Below are 23718 nucleotides of genomic sequence, written 5' to 3'. Positions count from 1 at the left end.
CGTATTGTTTTGCAGGCGTTTGACGTTTGGTCTTCCTCAGGAGTCAAAGGAAAACGCTGGCAGCGAAACAATAAAAGATAAAACAGGCCAGTCGACTCACTGCTCCACTTTATGAAATGTGGGTCGTCTCTCCTGAAGCGCTCAGAGGGGATTAGATCTTCTCTGAGGCACGTTTTGGGACATGTTTAAATAAATAGCCAAAACTACATATTCTTTCTAAATTCTAAGGGCTCCATTTTCGTCACCGCTAAACCCCTTATCCCTAAACTCCCTGGCCTTTATTACTATTTTGAAAAACATTTTTGAATAGTTCAACTAGCCAATCTACATTGACACGTTGTGAGCTTGTAGACTGGCCATTTTAACTATTCAAAAATGTTTAGCAAAATAGTAAAAAAAAAAAGACAAAGAATTTAGGGATAAGGGGTTTAGCGGTGACGGAAATGGAGCCCTAAATGTTTTCAGGACGGTGGGAGAACCGTTAGTTCTTTAGTTGAGCGACGCATCATCCAGTCGACAACTTCACGTTACAAAGCATAAATCGGCCTTTTAACAGAGCCCCTCCCCCCCCCCCCCTCTGTTAAGACACCCCCCACCCTCCTGGCTGGTGGTGGTCGACCCCCCCCCCCCCCGTTAAGACACCCCCCACCCTCCTGGCTGGTGGTGGTCGACCCCCCCCCCCCCCCCCCCCCCCACCCACCCGCTCTGACGCTGAGGTTAACCAGCAATCTGAGAGAAAAAAACTCCTTACCAATAAATGTCTTCACCCCATGTCATGTGTTTGTAAAGTTAAGTTAACAAATTGTACACTCTCTTGAGTTACAGACCCATAAGGGTCCATTTGGTTCCTAACTATCATTTAGCTGGGGACCCCCTGGAACTCCCTCAAGGACCCCTGGGGGTCCCAAGAAGACCCCCCTTTGGGAACCACTGCCCCAGGAGAATCTGTGACGTTCTGCTGACAGTCGGGGTACCATTACATTTATAAACACATTGCCTGCCAGAGATGCATATTTACGTCTTATCAAATCCAACGCTTCCCTGCTTCCCTTATAGGTGCTATTGTAGCGGTTTATGATAGGTCGTATGCTAAAATACATTAGCATTGTGATGATGACGGTTATGGACGTATTGTGTTACCAGACACCTTTACGAAACACATTGGTGACGAAACGTATCGGTAAGGAATAGAGCACCCCAGTCCCGCCCCCCTTTTCAACGAAAGACCCGGAAAAAAGAATTCCCCGTTCATTGTCCTCATAGACCTTTCAAAAAGTATTTATTCAAAGACGTTTACGCCGCGGACAACGTCAACTGGAGGTGTGACAAATCATGACGATAAACACAATGTTTTTTTGTTTTTCTTCTTACAAATGATTTGATTTACATTGAGTTTATTGTCATGATTTGTCACAACTCCAGTTGGCTTTGTCCGCAGCGTAAACGTCTTTAAATAAATACTTTTTTGAAAAGTCTCTGAGGACAAATGAACGGGGAATGATTTTTCCGGGTCTCTCGTTGTCATGAAAGGGGGCGGGACTGCGGCGCTCCATTCATTCCCAGATTGGACATCTTTCCAAACACCGCTCCCCGACTACCGTAAAAGTCTTTTTAGTTCTTGGACGTCGTCGCCGCCGTCGTCGCCCGCACAGCGCTCTCCATCAGCTCCTTGGCCCGGGACGACAGGTGTTCCGCCAGCTGCCTAACGAGCACCTCCTGCTCGCGGCACCAGGAGAGGGCGCTGTCCGCGGCCGCGGCGAGCGTCACCGCGGCGCCGTCCGCGGCCGCACCGAGCGCCACCGCCGCGCCGTCCGCGGCCTCGTTCACCGCCACGCACGCGCCCTCCGTCCGCAGCTCCGTCAGCCGGCAGAGTGCCACGGCGCCGGCCAATCCCAGCAGCGGCAGGAGGAGGAGCTTCAGCAGCAGGCCAATGAGGGAGCGGCAGCGCCCTCTGGTGCTGGGTTTGGGGGCCGGCTCAGCCACGCCTCCCGCCTTTTTGTCTGGGGGGGAGAGAGAGGAGGATGATATGAAGAAACATGTTCCGTCGACTGCCTTGTTTCACTGACGAAAACTACAAAAAATACCAAATAAAAACTATAAGCTACGATGACTAAAACTAAGACTAAACATAATGTGACCAGATTTGACCGAGGGGCTCCCATTGGATTATTTTTTTTTTTTGTCATATGAAAGCAGGGAATCATAGCTATTAAGCAGCCCATCAGTCAAATCTGGTCACATATTGCCAATTCCGTTTACCAAAAAAAAAAAGAAAGACTAAAATGTCAGGGAGGGACTTCTAGTGGAGAAGAGATCCAGTAGAACAAGAAAGACAAATTGTTTATGCTTGGTTGTGCTCGGGTGTTATAAAAATAGCAGATCTACAAGCGACTGTACGGTACCTGCCGCCTGGCCGTTCCTGTTCTTCTTCTTCTCCTCCTTCTTCTTCCTCTGCGTCTCCTGCGCCGCCTGCTGGGCCATCTGAGCGTTGTACTCCTGCCTCCTCCTCTCCTTCTCCTCGGCCTTCTCCTTCTTGCGCGCCTCCCTCTCCCTGGCCTCGCGCTCCCGCTGCTTGGCCTCGCGCTTCTTCTCCTGCTCTGTTGGGGGAGAAAGTATCGTTGATTTTGAAAGCTTTTATTTTATTTTTATTTTTTAGTCATGGTCTTACGAATACAATTGAATTTAGTTTGAGACGTATTTTAGTCATCTGAAATGCTTTATTGTTAAGTCTAGTTTTAGTCGACTAAATATACGATTTTAGTCGACTAAATCTACAGTTGATTTAGTCAAATAAAATGTATTTTGGCGAGCCTTAAAGGCATCGCAATGGCTGATACAAGCCCCACCACTCTCTCCCGAACATTTTAGTCAAGTTATGATTATTCAAGGGATGACTTCCGCACACCCGGTTCAGTTTTATAGCAGGTGCGTATAGGTCCTGGCAGTACAGCAAACGTTATGAGGAAGGAGGAGAGACCCGCACACCGCCACTTGCTGGTTCAAGAACTTTATTTTAAAGAGTCATATAGCAACGTTTCGGCCTTCTGATGCCTGAAGAAGGCCGAAACGTTGCTATATGTGACTAAATTTGACTGAGGGACTGCCATTGGATTTTTTTGAATTTTCGTTTTTTCACGTCATATGAAAGCAGGGAATCATAGCTTCAAATTGACATATTGGTTGTTCAGTTTGACCAACCAGTTTTGGAGATATGGCTTATAGAGTAATGTTTTACAGAAAACAGAAAATTGAGAAAACAGGCTTGAAAGGTTCACTTCTGTGGTCTCTAACATTACACCTAGCTACATGTTTAAGCATTTATTTCATATTTACATGTCGATTTCAGCTCTGACACTTATTTCAGACATGCTCTAGTATGTGAAGAGTCTGCCTGTGCTATAAACTCATTTAAAAAAAAGTGTTTCTCCTCTGGTGAAAAGCTGTAATTTGCGCGATGGCAGGCTCTCAGTCAAATCTGGTCACATATGACTCTTTAAAATACAGTCAAGTTATGATGAAATTGACAATAGACCAAAATTTTTCGTCATAGTTTTAGTCGACAAAATCAACACTAGGACACAACCATCATGACTAATAATTCCTCTTCTGCTCTGTTGGGGACATGACCAACGTGACCTGGACTTGAATGGTTTCCTCCGCCATCGGTGTGAATATGTGGGCGAATGCAATGCAGTCACTGAAAGCTGTAAAGCACCTTGAATAAAGGCGCTATATAAATGCACATTTTACCGTTTATTTATTTGTACTGGTCTTAATGGCTTAAAGATACCAGCTGGGAGGAGGAGCTCACCTTTCTCCTTCAGGAGACGTTTCTCCTTGGCGACGTCCACCTCCTCCTGAAGGCCCTTCATGTGCTGCAGAACCTGGAGACAGAACACCCAACATGAATACAGTACCATTTATAATGCCTGGAGGAACCCAGAGAACAATGTAAAGTCTCTGTTACCTTGACAGAACACTGTTTGCATCAGTCTATATAATGTAGTCTATATCAGTGGTTCCCAAACTTTTTCATGTCAAGGACCCCCAAATTGACTCATTAGCCCGCGGACCCCTCATTTGAAAAGACATGCCAGGGATCCCAGTAAGAGAAGATTTTTACGGCTCTAGCAGTGATTTTCAACACGTTTTATTTCAAGGACACCCAGTTTGACATGCATTAGTCTACAGTCCCCCATTTAATAGCATTTCTATCTCTGGGACCCCCAATTTATATTGTAAAATCAATGCTAATTTAAAGGGTAAGACCACTTTTTTAGAGGTTTGGGTTGTTTTCTTACCTTATTATGGGCAAACTAGTCCATTCCATGAGTTATTTCGCTCCGTTGTGTTGTTTATTAGAAATTTGAGAAATAAAAAAAGTCGCTCATTGACTTCCATTGTAACAGGGAAACAGCTCTCAAAGTCAGTCTTTTAGCACATGAACCAACGCAACAAAAGCTGATTCTGACAGTTTATGACACCAGGAAAACTCATACGGTTTTATTTTCGTCTTTTAAGATAGATTTATAAAGTTACTATTTTAGTCGGAGATAGACTGAAGCAGTGCTACGGCGTTCCCAACTCTCGCGGGTCGTCTTGCGAGGTTTCGTTTGTAAACAGAAGTCTCCACGCTGTTTGAGATGCATCCAGCTGCAGCCTCGCATATGAGCAGTCCCAGACACAGACACTTTACACACTTCTTCTAAAGTGTCTTCTAAAGTGTCTCCCTCAAACACGTCCATTGTGTATGTTTTTAGTGACAAGCGGACGAGATCAAATCCATGTGTTTACATCCCCGTCATTTCCAATAAGGAAGTGGTGTACAGTTTTGGTCGAATCAGATCGTTTTTCACAGCAGTGATTCGGTCGGTGTAGGCATACCTACCGGATCTTCTTTCTACACAAATTAGTCAAAACAAGACAAAGTTGACATTTTTTATTAAAAATAAAACCGTATGAGTTTTCCTGGTGTCATAAACTGTCAGAATCAGCTTTTGTTGCGTTGGTTCATGTGCTAAAAGACTGACTTTGAGAGCTGTTTCCCTGTTACAATGGAAGTCAATGAGCGACTTTTTTTATTTCTCAAATTTCTAATAAACAACACAACGGAGCGAAATAACTCATGGAATGGACTAGTTTGCCCATAATAAGGTAAGAAAACAACCCAAACCTCTAAAAAAGTGGTCTTACCCTTTAACTCTGAGAGTGTACAAATGGAACAAAATGGACCCGTTAGGGTCCCTTTGGTTCCATTTGTACACTCTCCGAGTTACTGGTTCCTAACTATCATTTAGCTGGGGACCCCCTGGAACTTCCTATAGTAATGTAGTCTATATAATGTAGTCTCAGTTACCTTGACAGAACACTGTCTGCATCAGTCTCTATAATGTTACCTTGACAGAACACTGTCTGCATCAGTCTCTATAATGTTACCTTGACAGAACACTGTCTGTATCAGTCTCTATAATGTTACCTTGACAGAACACTGTCTGCATCAGTCTATATAATGTTACCTTGACAGAACACTGTCTGTATCAGTCTCTATAATGTTACCTTGACAGAACACTGTCTGCATCAGTCTCTATAATGTTACCTTGACAGAACACTGTCTGCATCAGTCTATATAATGTTACCTTGACAGAACACTGTCTGCATTGCTTCTCGTCCAGACAGTCTCCTGCAACCTTCTCCAGCTCCGCCTCCAGAGGGTTGTCCTTTAGGTCCAGCCACTTCAAGCTCTGTCCACACACACACACACACACACACACACACACACACACACACACACACACACACACACACACACACACACACACACACACACACACACACACACACACACACACACACACACACACACACACACACACACACACACACACACACACACACACACACACACACACACACACACACACACACACACACACAATAATGGATTTTATTTATAACATCAGAATCTCAAAGTGCTACAGCAAACGAATAAAAACTGAAGAAACAACACACCATTAAAAACATCTAATAGAACAGGGAACATTTTTAAAACATAAGGGCAAGGCTATAAAAATGCTTTGGTAAAAAAGGAAAGTTTTTAGTCCTCTCTTGAAAGAAGTGTCGACCGACTGTGGGGCTCTCAGGTGGGTCGGGGAGAGAGTTCTACAGTTCTGTGGTGCTCTCAGGTGGAGGGGAGAGAGTTCTACAGTTCTGTGGCTCTCAGGTGGAGGGGAGAGAGTTCTACAGTTCTGTGGGGCTCTCAGGTGGAGGGGAGAGAGTTCTACAGTTCTGTGGGGCTCTCAGGTGGAGGGGAGAGAGTTCTACAGTTCTGTGGCTCTCAGGTGGAGGGGAGAGAGTTCTACAGTTCTGTGGCTCTCAGGTGGAGGGGAGAGAGTTCTACAGTTCTGTGGCTCTCAGGTGGAGGGGAGAGAGTTCTACAGTTCTGTGGGGCTCTCAGGTGGAGGGGAGAGAGTTCTACAGTTCTGTGAGGCTCTCAGGTGGAGGGGAGAGAGTTCTACAGTTCTGTGGTGCTCTCAGGTGGAGGGGAGAGAGTTCTACAGTTCTTTGGTGCTCTCAGGTGGAGGGGAGAGAGTTCTACAGTTCTGTGAGGCTCTCAGGTGGGTCGGGGAGAGAGTTCTACAGTTCTGTGGCTCTCAGGTGGAGGGGAGAGAGTTCTACAGTTCTGTGGTGCTCTCAGGTGGAGGGGAGAGAGTTCTACAGTTCTGTGAGGCTCTCAGGTGGGTCGGGGAGAGAGTTCTACAGTTCTGTGGCTCTCAGGTGGAGGGGAGAGAGTTCTACAGTTCTGTGGTGCTCTCAGGTGGAGGGGAGAGAGTTCTACAGTTCTGTGGTGCTCTCAGGTGGAGGGGAGAGAGTTCTACAGTTCTGTGGCTCTCAGGTGGAGGGGAGAGAGTACTACAGTTCTGTGGGGCTCTCAGGTGGAGGGGAGAGCGCTCCACAGTTCTGTGGGGCGGCTACTCATGCAAATCGGTAGCCGCCAGATATGGCGAAGACGATGTTACTTGTACCCCTGAAGGGTATTGTGTGGGTAACGGATATTTGTCCAAGATTTGCTGACTGTAATATTTGTTTCCTTGTATTGTATATCTTATGTGGACAGGGAGAGTTCTACAGTTCTGTGGGGCTCTCAGGTGGAGGGGAGAGAGTTCTACAGTTCTGTGGCTCTCAGGTGGAGGGGAGAGAGTTCTACAGTTCTGTGGTGCTCTCAGGTGGGTTCCTTGTATTGTATATCTTATGTGGACATACATACATGATAATTGCACGTGTGTGTGTGTGTGTGTGTGTGTGTGTGTGTGTGTGTGTGTGTGTGTGTGTGTGTGTGAATGCGTGCGTGCGTGCGTGCCTCACCCTCAGCTGGGAGAAGCTGACCGGTAGGACACTCAGCTTGTTGTTGTACAGGTCCAGGTGTTGCAGGTGGACCAGGTTCCCCAGGTCATCTGGTAGACAGGTCAGCTGGTTCTTGCTCAGGTCCACTTTGATCAGGTGGGTCAGGTTGCAGAACTCTGGCTGCACAGAGAGAAACAGAACCAGACATGATCGTTATTTATGACCAATGGTAAATGGTGCCTTTATATAGCGCCTTTATCCAAGGTGCTTTACACCCATTCACACATATTCATACACCGATTGCGGCGGAAGCCATGCAAGGCACCAACCAGCACATCGGGAGCAATTTGGGGTTCAGTGTCTTGCCCAAGGACACTTCGACATGTAGACAGGAGGAGCCGGGATTCGAACCGCCGACCCATGGATCATTGGACGACCTGCTCTACCTCCTGAGCCACAGTCGCCCCACAGTCGGCACTGCTCTACAGCAGTGGTTCTCAAACCTTTTCATGTCAAGGACCCCCATATTGACACTCATTAGTCCGCAGACCCCCATTAGAACATGTATGCCAAGGACACCCATAAGAGAAGATTTTTACATTATTATTTATATTGCAAAATCAAAGTTAATTTAACTCAGAGTGTACAAATGGAACCAAATAGCCCCGTTAGGCTCCATTTGGTTCCTAACTATCATTTAGCTGGGGACCCCCTGGAACTCCGTCAAGGACCACTAGGGGTCCCCGGACTGCTCTACAGTACGTGAGAGCCCTAGTGGGTAGTAAGGCAGTCCTATCTACCAATGAAAGCACTAGACCAATGAAAGCACTAGGTTAGTGGCTAACTACTAGCTGAACTACAACTAACTACTAGCTGAACTACAAAAATAACTACTAGCTGAACTACAAAAATAACTACTAGCTGAACTACAAAAATGACGGCAGTGTGAAGATGATTCTGATGGCAGCTGCAGTGATGCAAACAGCCTGCATCCTTAAGACTCACTAAATTAAGAACGGACGCAGTCATCATGTCACCCTCCGGGGGTCCTGGGATGCAATACTGTACTCAGTACTGTACTCTAACGTTGTTGAAGTAGGACTCATAAAATATCCCTGGGACAGCTCAAGCTCGTAGTGCGGCACCGAGTGCCGCACTACGAGCTTGTAGATCTGCTATTTTTGAAATATCGTGAAAATGTGGCGCAAATCTTTGAATATATATTCTTTCACTGAAATCTTTGCTTCATAGGGGTCCCTGGAACAACATATTTTCAGATATTGAGAAACATAGGTAGACGTCAGGCCACCCCTGGGTCCCGGGACCCATTACATTGAAAACCTATTTACATCACTGCAGCTGTACAACTTATTTTCAGAAAGACATAGTTTTCAAGTCGTTTCAAATCTATTTTCTTCGCCGGCTTGACAAAAGCTACATCAATACATTGTACAGTCAGTGGCACATCCAATGAGTTTTGAGTACGGCTGGTAAAGAGAATCAAAGATAATTCTCCATTTGTAGCTTTTACATAGTTGTGTGTTGTACACTGGTCAAGTCGTAGTGTAGTTCAGGGGTTCTCAACGTTTTTGGCCGGGGACCCCCGGAAATGCTTTGGCAATGTCTCGGGACCCCCGCCCCGCCCCCTCCCGACCCCCAATATAAATTGACTGCTACAATAACCTTAAACCATTTTGGGCGGGAACCCCTTTTGGTGTTTTAAGCATTGTTATAATTTAGCTATTGAAAAATAGCAGATCTACAAGCTCATAGCGCGCCACCGAGTTGAAAAATAATTTGGGGACCCCCTAAAATAATTTGGCGACCCCCCGAGGGGTCGCGACCCACGGGTTGAGAACCCATGGTGTAGTTGACCCATTTAGACCTGACGTCGAAATTAAAAAAAAAAAAAGTCTTCTAAATGCTGACAGTTTTCTGAAATACCTGTGTTTCTTTATCAGTGGTGCTCAATATTCCATGTCAAGGACCCCAACAATTATATGTAATTGACCACCGACGCCCCATCTGAAAATATGTTGTTCCAGGAACCCCTCAGAAGCGTTGAGTTAACTCTAAGCACAAGTTAATACTAAGTACTTTTTTTTTTTGAAAATAATTTGGGGACCCCCTAAAATAATTTGGCGACCCCCCGAGGGGTCGCGACCCACGGGTTGAGAACCCATGGTGTAGTTGACCCATTTAGACCTGACGTCGAAATTAAAAAAAAAAAAAGTCTTCTAAATGCTGACAGTTTTCTGAAATACCTGTGTTTCTTTATCAGTGGTGCTCAATATTCCATGTCAAGGACCCCAACAATTATATGTAATTGACCACCGACGCCCCATCTGAAAATATGTTGTTCCAGGAACCCCTCAGAAGCGTTGAGTTAACTCTAAGCACAAGTTAATACTAAGTACTATAGACCCCTGGGAGATGGAGTCTGTCTCCGTTACAATGCGCTATAGACCCCTGGGAGATGGAGTCTGTCTCCGTTACAATGCGCTATAGACCCCTGGGAGATGGAGTCTGTCTCCGTTACAATGCCCTATAGACCCCTGGGAGATGGAGTCTGTCTCCGTTACAATGCACTTATAGACCCCTGGGAGATGGAGTCTGTCTCTGTTACAATGCCCTATAGACCCCTGGGAGATGGAGTCTGTCTCTGTTACAATGCCCTATAGACCCCTGGGAGATGGAGTCTGTCTCTGTTACAATGCCCTATAGACCCCTGGGAGATGGAGTCTGTCTCTGTTACAATGCGCTATAGACCCCTGGGAGATGGAGTCTGTCTCCGTTACAATGCCCTATAGACCCCTGGGAGATGGAGTCTGTCTCTGTTACAATGCACTATAGACCCCTGGGAGATGGAGTCTGTCTCTGTTACAATGCGCTATAGACCCCTGGGAGATGGAGTCTGTCTCCGTTACAATGCCCTATAGACCCCTGGGAGATGGAGTCTGTCTCCGTTAGAATGCACTATAGACCCCTGGGAGATGGAGTCTGTCTCTGTTACAATGCCCTATAGACCCCTGGGAGATGGAGTCTGTCTCTGTTACAATGCCCTATAGACCCCTGGGAGATGGAGTCTGTCTCTGTTACAATGCCCTATAGACCCCTGGGAGATGGAGTCTGTCTCTGTTACAATGCACTATAGACCCCTGGGAGATGGAGTCTGTCTCTGTTACAATGCACTATAGACCCCTGGGAGATGGAGTCTGTCTCCGTTACAATGCACTATAGACCCCTGGGAGATGGAGTCTGTCTCCGTTACAATGCACTATAGACCCCTGGGAGATGGAGTCTGTCTCTGTTACAATGCGCTATAGACCCCTGGGAGATGGAGTCTGTCCCTGTTACAATGCGCTATAGACCCCTGGGAGATGGAGTCTGTCTCTGTTACAATGCCCTATAGACCCCTGGGAGATGGAGTCTGTCTCTGTTACAATGCCCTATAGACCCCTGGGAGATGGAGTCTGTCTCTGTTACAATGCACTATAGACCACTGGGAGATGGAGTCTGTCTCGGTTACAATGCACTATAGACCCCTGGGAGATGGAGTCTGTCTCGGTTACAATGCACTATAGACCCCTGGGAGATGGAGTCTGTCTCTGTTACAATGCACTATAGACCCCTGGGAGATGGAGTCTGTCTCCGTTACAATGCCCTATAGACCCCTGGGAGATGGAGTCTGTCTCTGTTACAATGCACTATAGACCCCTGGGAGATGGAGTCTGTCTCCGTTACAATGCCCTATAGACCCCTGGGAGATGGAGTCTGTCTCTGTTACAATGCACTATAGACCCCTGGGAGATGGAGTCTGTCTCTGTTACAATGCCCTATAGACCCCTGGGAGATGGAGTCTGTCTCCGTTACAATGCGCTATAGACCCCTGGGAGATGAAGTCTGTCTCCGTTAGAATGCCCTATAGACCCCTGGGAGATGGAGTCTGTCCCTGTTACAATGCACTATAGACCCCTGGGAGATGGAGTCTGTCCCTGTTACAATGCGCTAACCCCCTGGGAGATGGAGTCTGTCTCCGTTACAATGCCCTATAGACCCCTGGGAGATGGAGTCTGTCTCCGTTACAATGCCCTATAGACCCCTGGGAGATGGAGTCTGTCCCTGTTACAATGCGCTAACCCCCTGGGAGATGGAGTCTGTCTCCGTTACAATGTGCTAACCCCCTGGTAGATGGATTGCTGAGGTGGAGCGTCACACCTACCATCAGCTCCCAGTACTTACCGCACAACTTGCTGCACCATGCTACTCATACGCAGAGGTGGCGGTGCAAGGCAAGAGCTTGTGGACAGGCAGTAGGCCTCAGTGAAGTTGGCTGGGGTCAGGTCAGGGGAATCGCGAAAAACAGCCGCTGGTCAAGGGTCAGGGGCCGGTGACTTCTCAGGACAACCCTCATCTGAGGGAGGGGCCGCCTCTCCAGCATATGACGCAGTCTTCAAAGTATGAGGAAAACTTCCCCAGAATGCAGACCGGGCGGCCCCAGAGCAGTGCATATGGGCATTGGGGTCGCGAGGCTTATAATGTTTACCCAAGGGGTCGTGAGTATCCTCCAAGAGAGTATGTGCAGGACGGATGTTCCGGCCTGGGTGGACCCAGTGAGACTCTACTGCAGGAACGGGGACTTTTGAAGTTCCACAACAGGCCCACTGATATATCAAAGAAGTCGGCGGTTTAGGGGTGATTGATGTCATGAGTGTGATGAGATCATTGGTGTTGTTCGCCAAAGTGTTTTTGTTTAAATCTATTGTAAAGTTTGTATGGTCAAGTTTATATGGTTACTATGAGAAGATATTTTATACCCCATACGATAAAAGGGAACGGAACAGCAGACTTGCATGTTGTCCTCCATATTAGGAGATTAGTAAACTGTCTGACTGACCTATTGTGACCTCCCCTGGTTTCCCAAAGTCTCTAGGAGAGATTTACACCCCCACCCCTAGTTTCACCCCATGTCAGCTGATGTGGCAGACACTATGAGTTCATTTTATTGTGTTTTGATTTTGTTTTCGCCTCTGAATCTGATAATATGATTAGTAACCGTTTTGTTTGTAATGGTTTACAAGTTGAATTGAAGAAGGGACGATTGTTTTTGCCTACTAACTAACTACTAACTACTAACTACTAACTACTAACTAAGTAGAAGTTTGATTCCAGGTTGATCATGTTTTCATATGTGGTGTACGCCTAAAACATGTTAAATGAAATACAAGTCTTAATATAAAATAGGGATGATGTTATTTTAGCCTCCCTAGATCCTTAGAAACAGTATTGTGTTTTAATTAGTTTAATGCTAAAATGTAATATTTGTAGGAAGTGTGTTTGTATATGACATGGTAAAAGGTCCTTAGATCTCCTTAGTTGATAAGTAAGGGCCCATAAATAATTAGGAGTTGGCATAAGAATGCGTGTCTGTTTTCCCCTCACTAAGCCATAGTGAGTTATTTGGCGCCAGGCGTCTTCAAAAATATCAAAGCATGGTAAAAGAAAAAAAAACCAAAGGTTACCTCCCCCTCAACAACATACAGTATAAAACCCCTCAGAGCAGAGGTACTGGAGGAGTCTTCAGACCAGAGGGGAGAGGAGAGGTACCAAGACCTGAGGATGCTCTTAGCCTTTCAAAGAAAGTAGATAGCCCAGTTTAGAAACTTCTTATTACTTCTATCTATCGTATATATCCAGTTTTTCTAAGCAATCTTTGTTCTTATTTTTTCCTTATTTTTATTGATTATATAATTTTTGTATGCAACTACAAGTTTATAATAAATCTTCACACTTTTGGAAAAAGCAACGCCCTGGTCATCGTCTATTTTGGTGAGTAACCTGTGTAATTAATATTGAATGTATTGAATGTATGTTTGCAGGGTATAATAATGCACTTTTGGGTGGGCGATATGTCAGTTGCCTCAATTGCCACGCACGGTCAGGACAAAGAAGAAGAAATCTACTAAAGTCTGCTTTTCCTCTCAACTCATGTCACATGCGAGGCGTTTGTGACCTCTGTGTTCAACGACCGGGCTCCTCAGGCGAGCCGCTGAGGGTGTCCGTCATAGCAGAGGCCGCTCTATCCTTTAGGCGAAACGCTGGAGGTATAGTGCGGTGCTCTCTCCGTCAGCAGTTCAATAGATACCCAGGCCTTACAGGCGAGTCGCTGTAGGGTCCTGGGGTCTGACTGACTGACTTCACCGACCAGCCGCTACGCCACTCACTGGATCCTCCAGTGACGTGGTGGGAACAGTTAAGGAACAAACAGCACACAGAGATTTGTATCTCACAACCGTTCGGCTGCACTACACAAGGCAGAAGGAATGGAAGGACAACTTGAACCCTGTATATATGACGTCCGATATTCCTGAAAGGCTCAACCTGTCAACATGGCCAGGGGGCGGCTCTGCTCTCTATGCGAGTCGCATGAGAGGGGGGGAGTGGTGCTCTCTGACCCAGCAGTACAGTACTTTTCCCAGGCCTTACATGCGAGCCGCAGTATTGCCCTGGGATCTGACTTCACCATAAAATATACCTGGAACCTGGAACAATTCAACTCAACTCAACTGCACCGTACTATAACAGACAGAAGGAGTGACCGACCGAACTTGAACCTGCAAAAGGGGGACAGATTTTTCCTGGTACACTCAGACTGTCGACAGAGCTCTACCGACCGAGCCACGCAGACACTAGTGCTAACCAAGGGGGCAGGCAGGCTTTCCAACGTTGAAGCTCTCCTCCCTAGTGGTAGGAGGAGGGACTACAGGCGAACCCGTGGATTCATGACCGGGAAACCCTGTGCAGCTGGGCTTTAACATTGAGCGCTCGGTTGCACTTCCGCATTTGACCACCAAAATTTGGTGGTCAAATGCGGAAGTAGACGTTCTCAGACGGTACTTCCGGCAGTCTTCCGGGTGCTTCAAAACGCCACTGAGCAACTTCCACTGACATGAATAGCTGGGGGGGCGGAGCTTCGCGCCAGTTCAGTCTCTATTATATATATACTCTATGGTGCTAACTTGTGTTATCGTGTGGTAGAAGTTATGGGTACTCACAGGAAGGGAGGTGATGTTGTTGCAGGACAAGTCCAGAACGGTTGCTTTGGGGAATGCAGCCTGGAAGGAGAAACACGAAGAAATACATGCTTTAGAAACTGGAAGGAGAAACACAAAGAAATACATGCTTTAGAAACTGGAAGGAGAAACACAAAGAAATACATGCTTTAGAAACTGTGTTGATGATTTGATGACTTAAACTAAGCCAGTGGTTACGGTTCTCAAACATTTTCATGTCAAGGACCCCCAAATTGACACTCATTAGTCCGCAGACCCCCATATGAAAAGATATGCCAGGGACCCACATGAGAGAAGATGTTTACGTCTCAAGCAGCACTAGAACCCCAGTTTGACATGCATTAGGCTACGGACCCCCATTTAATGTCATGCGTCTATCTGTATCCCAATTTATACAGTACAAATCTATGTTAATTTAACTCTGAGAGTGTACAAATGGAACCAAATAATCGATAATAGTATATTGATAATTTAATAATAATCAAAATCTAAGTAACTAGAGTTTTCAAATAAATGTAGAAGTGGAGTAAAAGTACAATATTTGGAGCCGGGATCTAGTGGAGACGGTAGAAGTAATATTAAAGTATTGGAAATTGGAAATACTCAAGTACAAACACCTCAAAATTGTACATGTACTTAGTTACTTTCCACCACTGAGAGACAGTGATTTAAATGTGAGCTATAAGGACTAAGTGGTCAAAATAGTTTTTTTTGCCACGTACAAAATAATAATGGTCAATAATGTGCTAGCACTGAATGACCATAACAGGTCTGTAAAATGTGTGTGCAAAATGCAAATGGTCCATTTGGTTCCATCTGTACAGTCAGAGTTATGGGGGTGCTTGCAAATTAATGCAAATAAATGCAAATAAATGTGCCATAGTGTCATAGTAAAACAAATTCTGAAGGAAACCTGGAGACTTGACATTCAGTAATTGGGTCAGTCTCAAAATAAGAACATTATAATAATAATAAAAAAGAAAATCTAAACTTTGCCATGCATTTTCCCCATAGACATCAGTATTTATTTAAAGACCTTTTAAGCGTTGTACGAAGCCAACTCGAGTCGTGACAAATCATGACAACAAACAATATTTTGGACCAAACAAATAATTACAAAGAAGAAAAACAACAAAAAAAGTGTCGTAACCTGTCGTTTTTTTCTTCTTTCTAATTCTTTGTTTGGCCCAAAACATTGTGTTTATTGTCATGATTTGTCACGACAAGAGTTGGCTTTGTCCGCGGCGTAAACGTCTTTAAATAAATACTTTTTGAAAAGTCTATGAGGAAAATGAACAGGGATTTATTTTCCGGGTCTCTCGAGGGGGCGGGACTGCGACGCTCTATAGGGACCTTAGAGTATATATGAATAGAGACGGCACCCGGAGGAAACCCTGAGGCGAAATTGACATAGTGGCCGAATTTGGTATTGCAGCGCTGGCCCAAACACATGAACGCGCTGGTCCGTTGACTATCATTGCGCACGTTCATGATGACACGTGAACGCTGTTTCATACGTGAACGCATGCAATGATAGTCAACGGCAGCGCGTTCATGTGTTTGGGCCCAATCCATCCCAGAATGCACTCTGTTCCTATCCGGAAAGAGGAGTGAAATCGCCTCATGCGTTTTTGAGCAACTTAATGCAAGTGGATGGGAGGAGAAATCCGGTGCCGTCTCTATTCTAAGATAAGGACACACTGACGACACCTGCTAAGGTGTATCTATGTATAGGCTTGGGCGATATTGATTTTTTGATATCGATATTGATAACGTGAATAATATCGCGATAATCGGTATTATAGGTTTTATTAATAAAACATTAATATATCACACTGACGGGCTGAATTTCCCCTCTCCTCTCCTCTCCAGTCAAAATGTCCCCTCCCCTCCCCTCTCCTCTCCTCTCCTCTCCAGTCAAAATGTCCCGTCCCCTCCCCTCCACTCCCCTCCCCTCTCCTCTCCTCTCCAGTCAAAATTTCCCCTCCCCTCCCCTCCCCTCCACTCCCCTCCCATCCCCTCCACTCCTCTCCTCTCCTCTCCAGTCAAAATTTCCCCTCCCCTCCCCTCCCCTCCACTCCCCTCCCATCCCCTCCACTCCTCTCCTCTCCAGTCAAAATTTCCCCTCCCCTCCCCTCCCCTCTCCTCTCCAGTCAAAATGTCCCCTCCCCTCCACTCCCCTCTCCTGTCAAAATTTCCCCTCTCCTCTCCAGTCAAAATGTCTCCTCCCCTCCCCTCTCCAGTCAAAATTTCCCCTCCCCTCTCCTCTCCTCTCCAGTCAAAATTTCCCCTCTCCTCTCCTCTCCTCTCCTCTCCTCTCCTCTCCTCTCCTCTCCTCTCCTCTCCTCTCATATTTACATGACGGTAAAATTACAATATTAGTATTATGACGGTATTCGGTATTATTGAGTGGTGTTTTATATACTCCGCGATATTACCGGTATTCGGTATTATTTATATACTCTGCGATATTACCGGTATTGATTTAAAATATCACGGTAAACGGTAATATCGGTATATTGCCCAAGCCTATCTATGTATAGTCCAGCACCAGCGAGGAACTGGATGTGCGCCACTATCTTGTATTTTTTTAAACGAGACCCCTGCTAAGGACTCACCAGCTCCTTGACGGGGACCTCGGTGAGGTTGCAGAGGCTTAAACTAGACCCCTGCTAAGGACTCACCAGCTCCTTGACGGGGACCTCGGTGAGGTTGCAGAGGCTCAGGTTTAAACTAGACCCCTGCTAAGGACTCACCAGCTCCTTGACGGGGACCTCGGTGAGGTTGCAGAGGCTCAGGTCCATCTAAACTAGACCCCTGCTAAGGACTCACCAGCTCCTTGACGGGGACCTCGGTGAGGTTGCAGAGGCTCAGGTCCATCTAAACTAGACCCCTGCTACGGACTCACCAGCTCCTTGACGGGGACCTCGGTGAGGTTGCAGAGGCTCAGGTCCATCTAAACTAGACCCCTGCTAAGGACTCACCAGCTCCTTGACGGGGACCTCGGTGAGGTTGCAGAGGCTCAGGTCCATCTAAACTAGACCCCTGCTACGGACTCACCAGCTCCTTGACGGGGACCTCGGTGAGGTTGCAGAGGCTCAGGTCCATCTCGTTAAACTAGACCCCTGCTAAGGACTCACCAGCTCCTTGACGGGGACCTCGGTGAGGTTGCAGAGGCTCAGGTCCATCTCTTTAAACTAGACCCCTGCTAAGGACTCACCAGCTCCTTGACGGGGACCTCGGTGAGGTTGCAGAGGCTCAGGTCCATCTCTTTAAACGAGACCCCTGCTAAGGACTCACCAGCTCCTTGACGGGGACCTCGGTGAGGTTGCAGAGGCTCAGGTCCATCTCTTTAAACTAGACCCCTGCTAAGGACTCACCAGCTCCTTGACGGGGACCTCGGTGAGGTTGCAGAGGCTCAGGTCCATCTCTTTAAACGAGACCCCTGCTAAGGACTCACCAGCTCCTTGACGGGGACCTCGGTGAGGTTGCAGAGGCTCAGGTCCATCTCTTTAAACTAGACCCCTGCTAAGGACTCACCAGCTCCTTGACGGGGACCTCGGTGAGGTTGCAGAGGCTCAGGTCCATCTCTTTAAACTAGACCCCTGCTAAGGACTCACCAGCTCCTTGACGGGGACCTCGGTGAGGTTGCAGAGGCTCAGGTCCATCTAAACTAGACCCCTGCTAAGGACTCACCAGCTCCTTGACGGGGACCTCGGTGAGGTTGCAGAGGCTCAGGTCCATCTCTTTAAACTAGACCCCTGCTAAGGACTCACCAGCTCCTTGACGGGGACCTCGGTGAGGTTGCAGAGGCTCAGGTCCATCTCGTTAAACTAGACCCCTGCTAAGGACTCACCAGCTCCTTGACGGGGACCTCGGTACTAGACCCCTGCTAAGGACTCACCAGCTCCTTGACGGGGACCTCGGTGAGGTTGACCCCTGCTAAGGACTCACCAGCTCCTTGACGGGGACCTCGGTGAGGTTGCAGAGGCTCAGGTCCATCTCGTTAAACTAGACCCCTGCTAAGGACTCACCAGCTCCTTGACGGGGACCTCTGTGAGGTTGCAGAGGCTCAGGTCCAACTAGACCCCTGCTAAGGACTCACCAGCTCCTTGACGGGGACCTCGGTGAGGTTGCAGAGGCTCAGGTCCATCTCGTTAAACTAGACCCCTGCTAAGGACTCACCAGCTCCTTGACGGGGACCTCGGTACTAGACCCCTGCTAAGGACTCACCAGCTCCTTGACGGGGACCTCGGTGAGGTTGCAGAGGCTCAGGTCCATCTCGTTAAACTAGACCCCTGCTAAGGACTCACCAGCTCCTTGACGGGGACCTCGGTACTAGACCCCTGCTAAGGACTCACCAGCTCCTTGACGGGGACCTCGGTGAGGTTGCAGAGGCTCAGGTCCATCTCGTTAAACTAGACCCCTGCTAAGGACTCACCAGCTCCTTGACGGGGACCTCGGTACTAGACCCCTGCTAAGGACTCACCAGCTCCTTGACGGGGACCTCGGTACTAGACCCCTGCTAAGGACTCACCAGCTCCTTGACGGGGACCTCGGTACTAGACCCCTGCTAAGAACTCACCAGCTCCTTGACGGGGACCTCGGTACTAGACCCCTGCTAAGGACTCACCAGCTCCTTGACGGGGACCTCGGTACTAGACCCCTGCTAAGGACTCACCAGCTCCTTGACGGGGACCTCGGTACTAGACCCCTGCTAAGGACTCACCAGCTCCTTGACGGGGACCTCGGTACTAGACCCCTGCTAAGGACTCACCAGCTCCTTGACGGGGACCTCGGTGAGGTTGCTAAGGACTCACCAGCTCCTTGACGGGGACCTCGGTGAGGTTGCTAAGGACTCACCAGCTCCTTGACGGGGACCTCGGTACTAGACCCCTGCTAAGGACTCACCAGCTCCTTGACGGGGACCTCGGTACTAGACCCCTGCTAAGGACTCACCAGCTCCTTGACGGGGACCTCGGTGAGGTTGCTAAGGACTCACCAGCTCCTTGACGGGGACCTCGGTGAGGTTGCTAAGGACTCACCAGCTCCTTGACGGGGACCTCGGTACTAGACCCCTGCTAAGGACTCACCAGCTCCTTGACGGGGACCTCGGTACTAGACCCCTGCTAAGGACTCACCAGCTCCTTGACGGGGACCTCGGTACTAGACCCCTGCTAAGGACTCACCAGCTCCTTGACGGGGACCTCGGTACTAGACCCCTGCTAAGGACTCACCAGCTCCTTGACGGGGACCTCGGTACTAGACCCCTGCTAAGGACTCACCAGCTCCTTGACGGGGACCTCGGTGAGGTTGCAGAGGCTCAGGTCCATCTCGTTGCCATTGATCTTATCCTTCAGGTTCAGCACTTTGGTTTTACTCATCCTGTCGGTCTGTCTGTCTGGAGCCGTGGCCTGTCTGTCTGCTCTGGAGCTGTCTCTCTGCAGCCGCGGCCTGTCTGTCTCTCTCTCTCTCTCTCTGTGTGTGGAACACAACAGTCACATGATTAGCAACATCCTATAACAACATAAATGCAGTCAATCTGTCCACAAGCAACTTGACCCATTCAGAACGTGAACCTTTTTTGGTGTTTAAAGCATTATGTTATACTTTAGCTATTGAAAAATAGCAGATCTACAAGCTCATAGCGCGGCACTGAGTGCCGTGCTACGAGCTTGTAGATCTGCTATTTTTTTTTTTAATCGTGAAAATGTGGCTTTGAATATATATAGTCTTTGAATATATATATTCTTTCAGAGCGAACGTTTTTAACTCAAATCTTTGCTTCTGGGGGCGTCTCTGGAACGACATATTTTCAGATGGGGGTCGGCGGCCAAATACATATATTTTTGAGGGTCCTTGACATGAAAATGTTTGAGCACCACTGATATAGAAACATAGGGTTTTTCAGAAAACTGTCAGGATTTAGAAGACATTTGTAGAGGTCGGGTTAAGATGTGGCATCTTGAGTTGCACCACCAACCATTCCTTCACAGCCCATTCATCCACGCTGGGGATGTTAAGAATTATTAGAAAATCGCTCAACAATTAATTGATTTTGCGGTTCTATCATTGGTATTGGTTAGTTTACTTTTCGCACATGGGGGCCGGTTAAAAAGATCCACCCTCCCCCACCTTTGTAGCCACAGAAACGTCCCTGCTTTTGCATTATGATGTGACAGACAAGACACAGTGCACTTTTAATTTCATTGTATTCCCATTTCCTCATAAAAGATGTTATGATGTTTACTTTCTGTAAATAAATTCCCTGCAGGTGATTCGAGGGTTCGAGTTTGGAAGCGCTCGTTGGAAATCACTCGACGGCCCTGTGTATGTCACTTTGCACCGCTGTGAGCTTGTTGATCTGTTTTGTTGTTGTTTTTTATTATTATTTGGGACCCGGGGAGACGTCACATTTAACTTTTGGGTCGCGAGCTAAAAGGTTTGGGAGGAACCCACCTGGCTGTCCCCATTTGATTTCTGTTTTGTTTCTTATCTCTGGGACCCCAATCTATTCTACACACTCTCTGGGACCCCAATCTATTCTACACACTGGAACATAGAAGAGATCTCTGGGACCCCAATCTATTCTACACACTGGAACATAGAAGAGATCTCTGGGACCCCAATCTATTCTACACACTGGAACATATAAGAGATCTCTGGGACCCCAATCTATTCTACACACTGGAACATATAAGAGATCTCTGGGACCCCAATCTATTCTACACACTGGAACATAGAAGAGATCTCTGGGACCCCAATCTATTCTACACACTGTAACATATAAGAGATCTCTGGGACCCCAATCTATTCTACACACTGTAACATATAAGAGATCTCTGGGACCCCAATCTATTCTACACACTGTAACATATAAGAGATCTCTGGGACCCCAATCTATTCTACACACTGGAACATATAAGAGATCTCTGGGACCCCAATCTATTCTACACACTGTAACATAGAAGAGATCTCTGGGACCCCAATCTATTCTACACACTGTAACATAGAAGAGATCTCTGGGACCCCAATCTATTCTACACACTGTAACATAGAAGAGATCTCTGGGACCCCAATCTATTCTACACACTGGAACATAGAAGAGTGTTTCTTATCTCTGGGACCCCAATCTATTCTACACACTAACATATAAGAGTGAAGTAGTGCTGCAGACTTATCTCTGGGACCCCAATCTATTCTACACACTGTAACATATAAGACCCCAATCTATTCTACACACTGTAACATAAGAGTGAAGTAGTGTTTCTTATCTCTGGGACCCCAATCTATTCTACACACTTTAACATAGAAGAGTGAAGTAGTGCTGCAGACTTAAATCGGGGAAAAAAAGATCGAAATCTAGATGCAGACACTTCAGGCAATCTCATTTCTAAATGTGAACAAGAAGCAGCACTAGTTGGCTCGGCTGTCCAATTCATTTTAGTTAGTCTTATGTTTTTTGCTACAAGAGAGACTTTGATATTGTCTGTTAAAAGCCACAGTAGTTATGGCTCCAGGTGACACATTTTGAACGTAGTAAATGTTCAGCAACTATACAGACTAAAGACAATACATACTGTACTTTCATAGCCAAAATGAGAATTGTCGTGATCTCAATTCTTGTGGAGGAAAAATCGAGATTCACATTTGAGCAAGAATCATGCAGCACTAAAAGTAGTAGGCCCCCCAGGCAAATGATTGACTGATTCATCCTTATCATAATTACATTGTAAACATAGCTAGATTTCGATCACAGTGTCCCTGATTTATCTGTCTGTACAATTTGTTGTATAGCAATATAATACAGTAAACTGTGGACCAAATGACAGACCACATCACATCAAATCAAATCATGATTATAGTTTTACTAGATCAACACAAAATGCTGTTCTTAGATTGAAAGGCTAAAAAAAAGCACATTTCTGTTCACTGAACATAAAGCAGTGGTTCCCAAACCTTTATGTCAAGGACCCCCAAATTGACACTAATTATCCCGCAGACCCCCATTTGAAAATATATGCCAGGGACCCCCATAGGAGAAGATTTGTACAGCTCTATAGCAGTGATTCTCAACCATTTTAATGTTAAGGACCCCCAGTTTGACATGCATTAGTCTACGGACGGACCCCCATTTAATGGCATTTCTATCTCTGGGACCCCCAATTTATATTGTAAAATCAATGTTAATTTAACTCTGAGAGTGTACAAATACACCCTCAGTTACAGACCCATAAGGGTCCATTTGGTTCCATTTGCACGCTCTCAGAGTTACAGACCCATAAGGGTCCATTTGGTTGCATTTTTACACTCTCAGAGTTACAGACCCATATAAGGGTACATTTGGTTCCAAAAATCATTTAGATTTGGTTCCATTTGTACACTCTCAGAGTTACAGACCCATATAAGGGTACATTTGGTTCCAAACATCATTTAGATTTGGTTCCATTTGTACACTCTCATTACAGACCCATATAAGGGTACATTTGCTTCCAAATATTATCATTTAGCTGGGGGGACCCCCTGGAACTCTCCCTCAAGGACCCCAGGCTGGCTGGGGGTCCCCGGACCCCACTTTGGGAACCAATGAACATGAAATGAATCAGTGCTGTGTGTGTAGAGACACACCATAACGTCATGTAACAGAACATTCTATATTCTTACATCACAGGAGATTAAATAAACAACATGATTGCTACATGTATGACAGTTAACAAAAACACTGTACACTTAATTATCCCACAGGATGGAACAGAAATGACAATAATGTAATGCAGCAGAAAAAGTAACGTTCATGGTTCAACATTCATTCTCAAATCTCACATCATGATTTTAGATTTACTCACCTCTCCTCTCCCAGCAGACACTTGGAGATCTAATGATGACGAGAAGAAGAAGAGCTTACAGACCTCTTATTGGTGGTGTTTAAACTAAAAGATTGATCTCGTGTTGAATAGTTTGATCAGAGTTTTACACACAATAGCGTTTTGTTGTAGTCAGTGCTGCTCACTGACTGACTGACTGACTGACTGAATGGAGATCCACGTCACGGCTTGAAATCAAACAGGCAGTGACGTCAGCAGCAGGCGGAGGAGGAGGAGGACGTGAATGAAGAGGAGGAAAACAGCGACCCCTACAGCGCCGGATGACTCTCTGACTGCATGGAATTGGAGCGTCCAGTTTGTATTGATTGATTGATTGATTGATTGATTGAAGTATTATACATTTATTAACAGTAAGCAGAATAGGTACATTTCAAACACAACTCAATACAACAACTGTAAACTGTGGGACGATACCATAA

At 46.5% G+C, this 23718-nt stretch overlaps 1 protein-coding gene across 2 annotated transcripts; it reads right to left on the bottom strand.

Moving 5' to 3' along the window:
- Positions 1-705: 705 nt before the first annotated feature.
- On the bottom strand, positions 706-23454 carry lrrc59 (leucine rich repeat containing 59). Of its 2 annotated transcripts, none has more exons than XM_079491939.1 (8): positions 23261-23454; positions 19700-19892; positions 14397-14456; positions 7363-7521; positions 5637-5741; positions 3812-3884; positions 2403-2597; positions 706-2000 (listed from the first exon to the last, which is right to left on the bottom strand). In XM_079491939.1, exons 2-8 carry the CDS (start codon positions 19796-19798, stop codon positions 1612-1614), a joined length of 1080 nt encoding a protein of 359 aa, XP_079348065.1. In that variant the 5' UTR covers positions 19799-19892; positions 23261-23454; the 3' UTR covers positions 706-1611. The 2 variants fall into 2 exon arrangements, with proteins under 2 accessions (XP_079348065.1, XP_079348066.1); XM_079491940.1 differs by having other exon boundaries at positions 19700-19886.
- Between the last annotated feature and the right edge of the window lie 264 nt (positions 23455-23718).

This window comes from Electrona antarctica, assembly GCF_951216825.1.
Source record: "Electrona antarctica genome assembly, chromosome: 22".
NCBI classification, from domain to species: Eukaryota; Metazoa; Chordata; class Actinopteri; order Myctophiformes; family Myctophidae; genus Electrona; species Electrona antarctica.
Note: the sequence above shows the minus strand (reverse complement) of the source record. Positions and strands in the feature narration are given on the sequence as shown.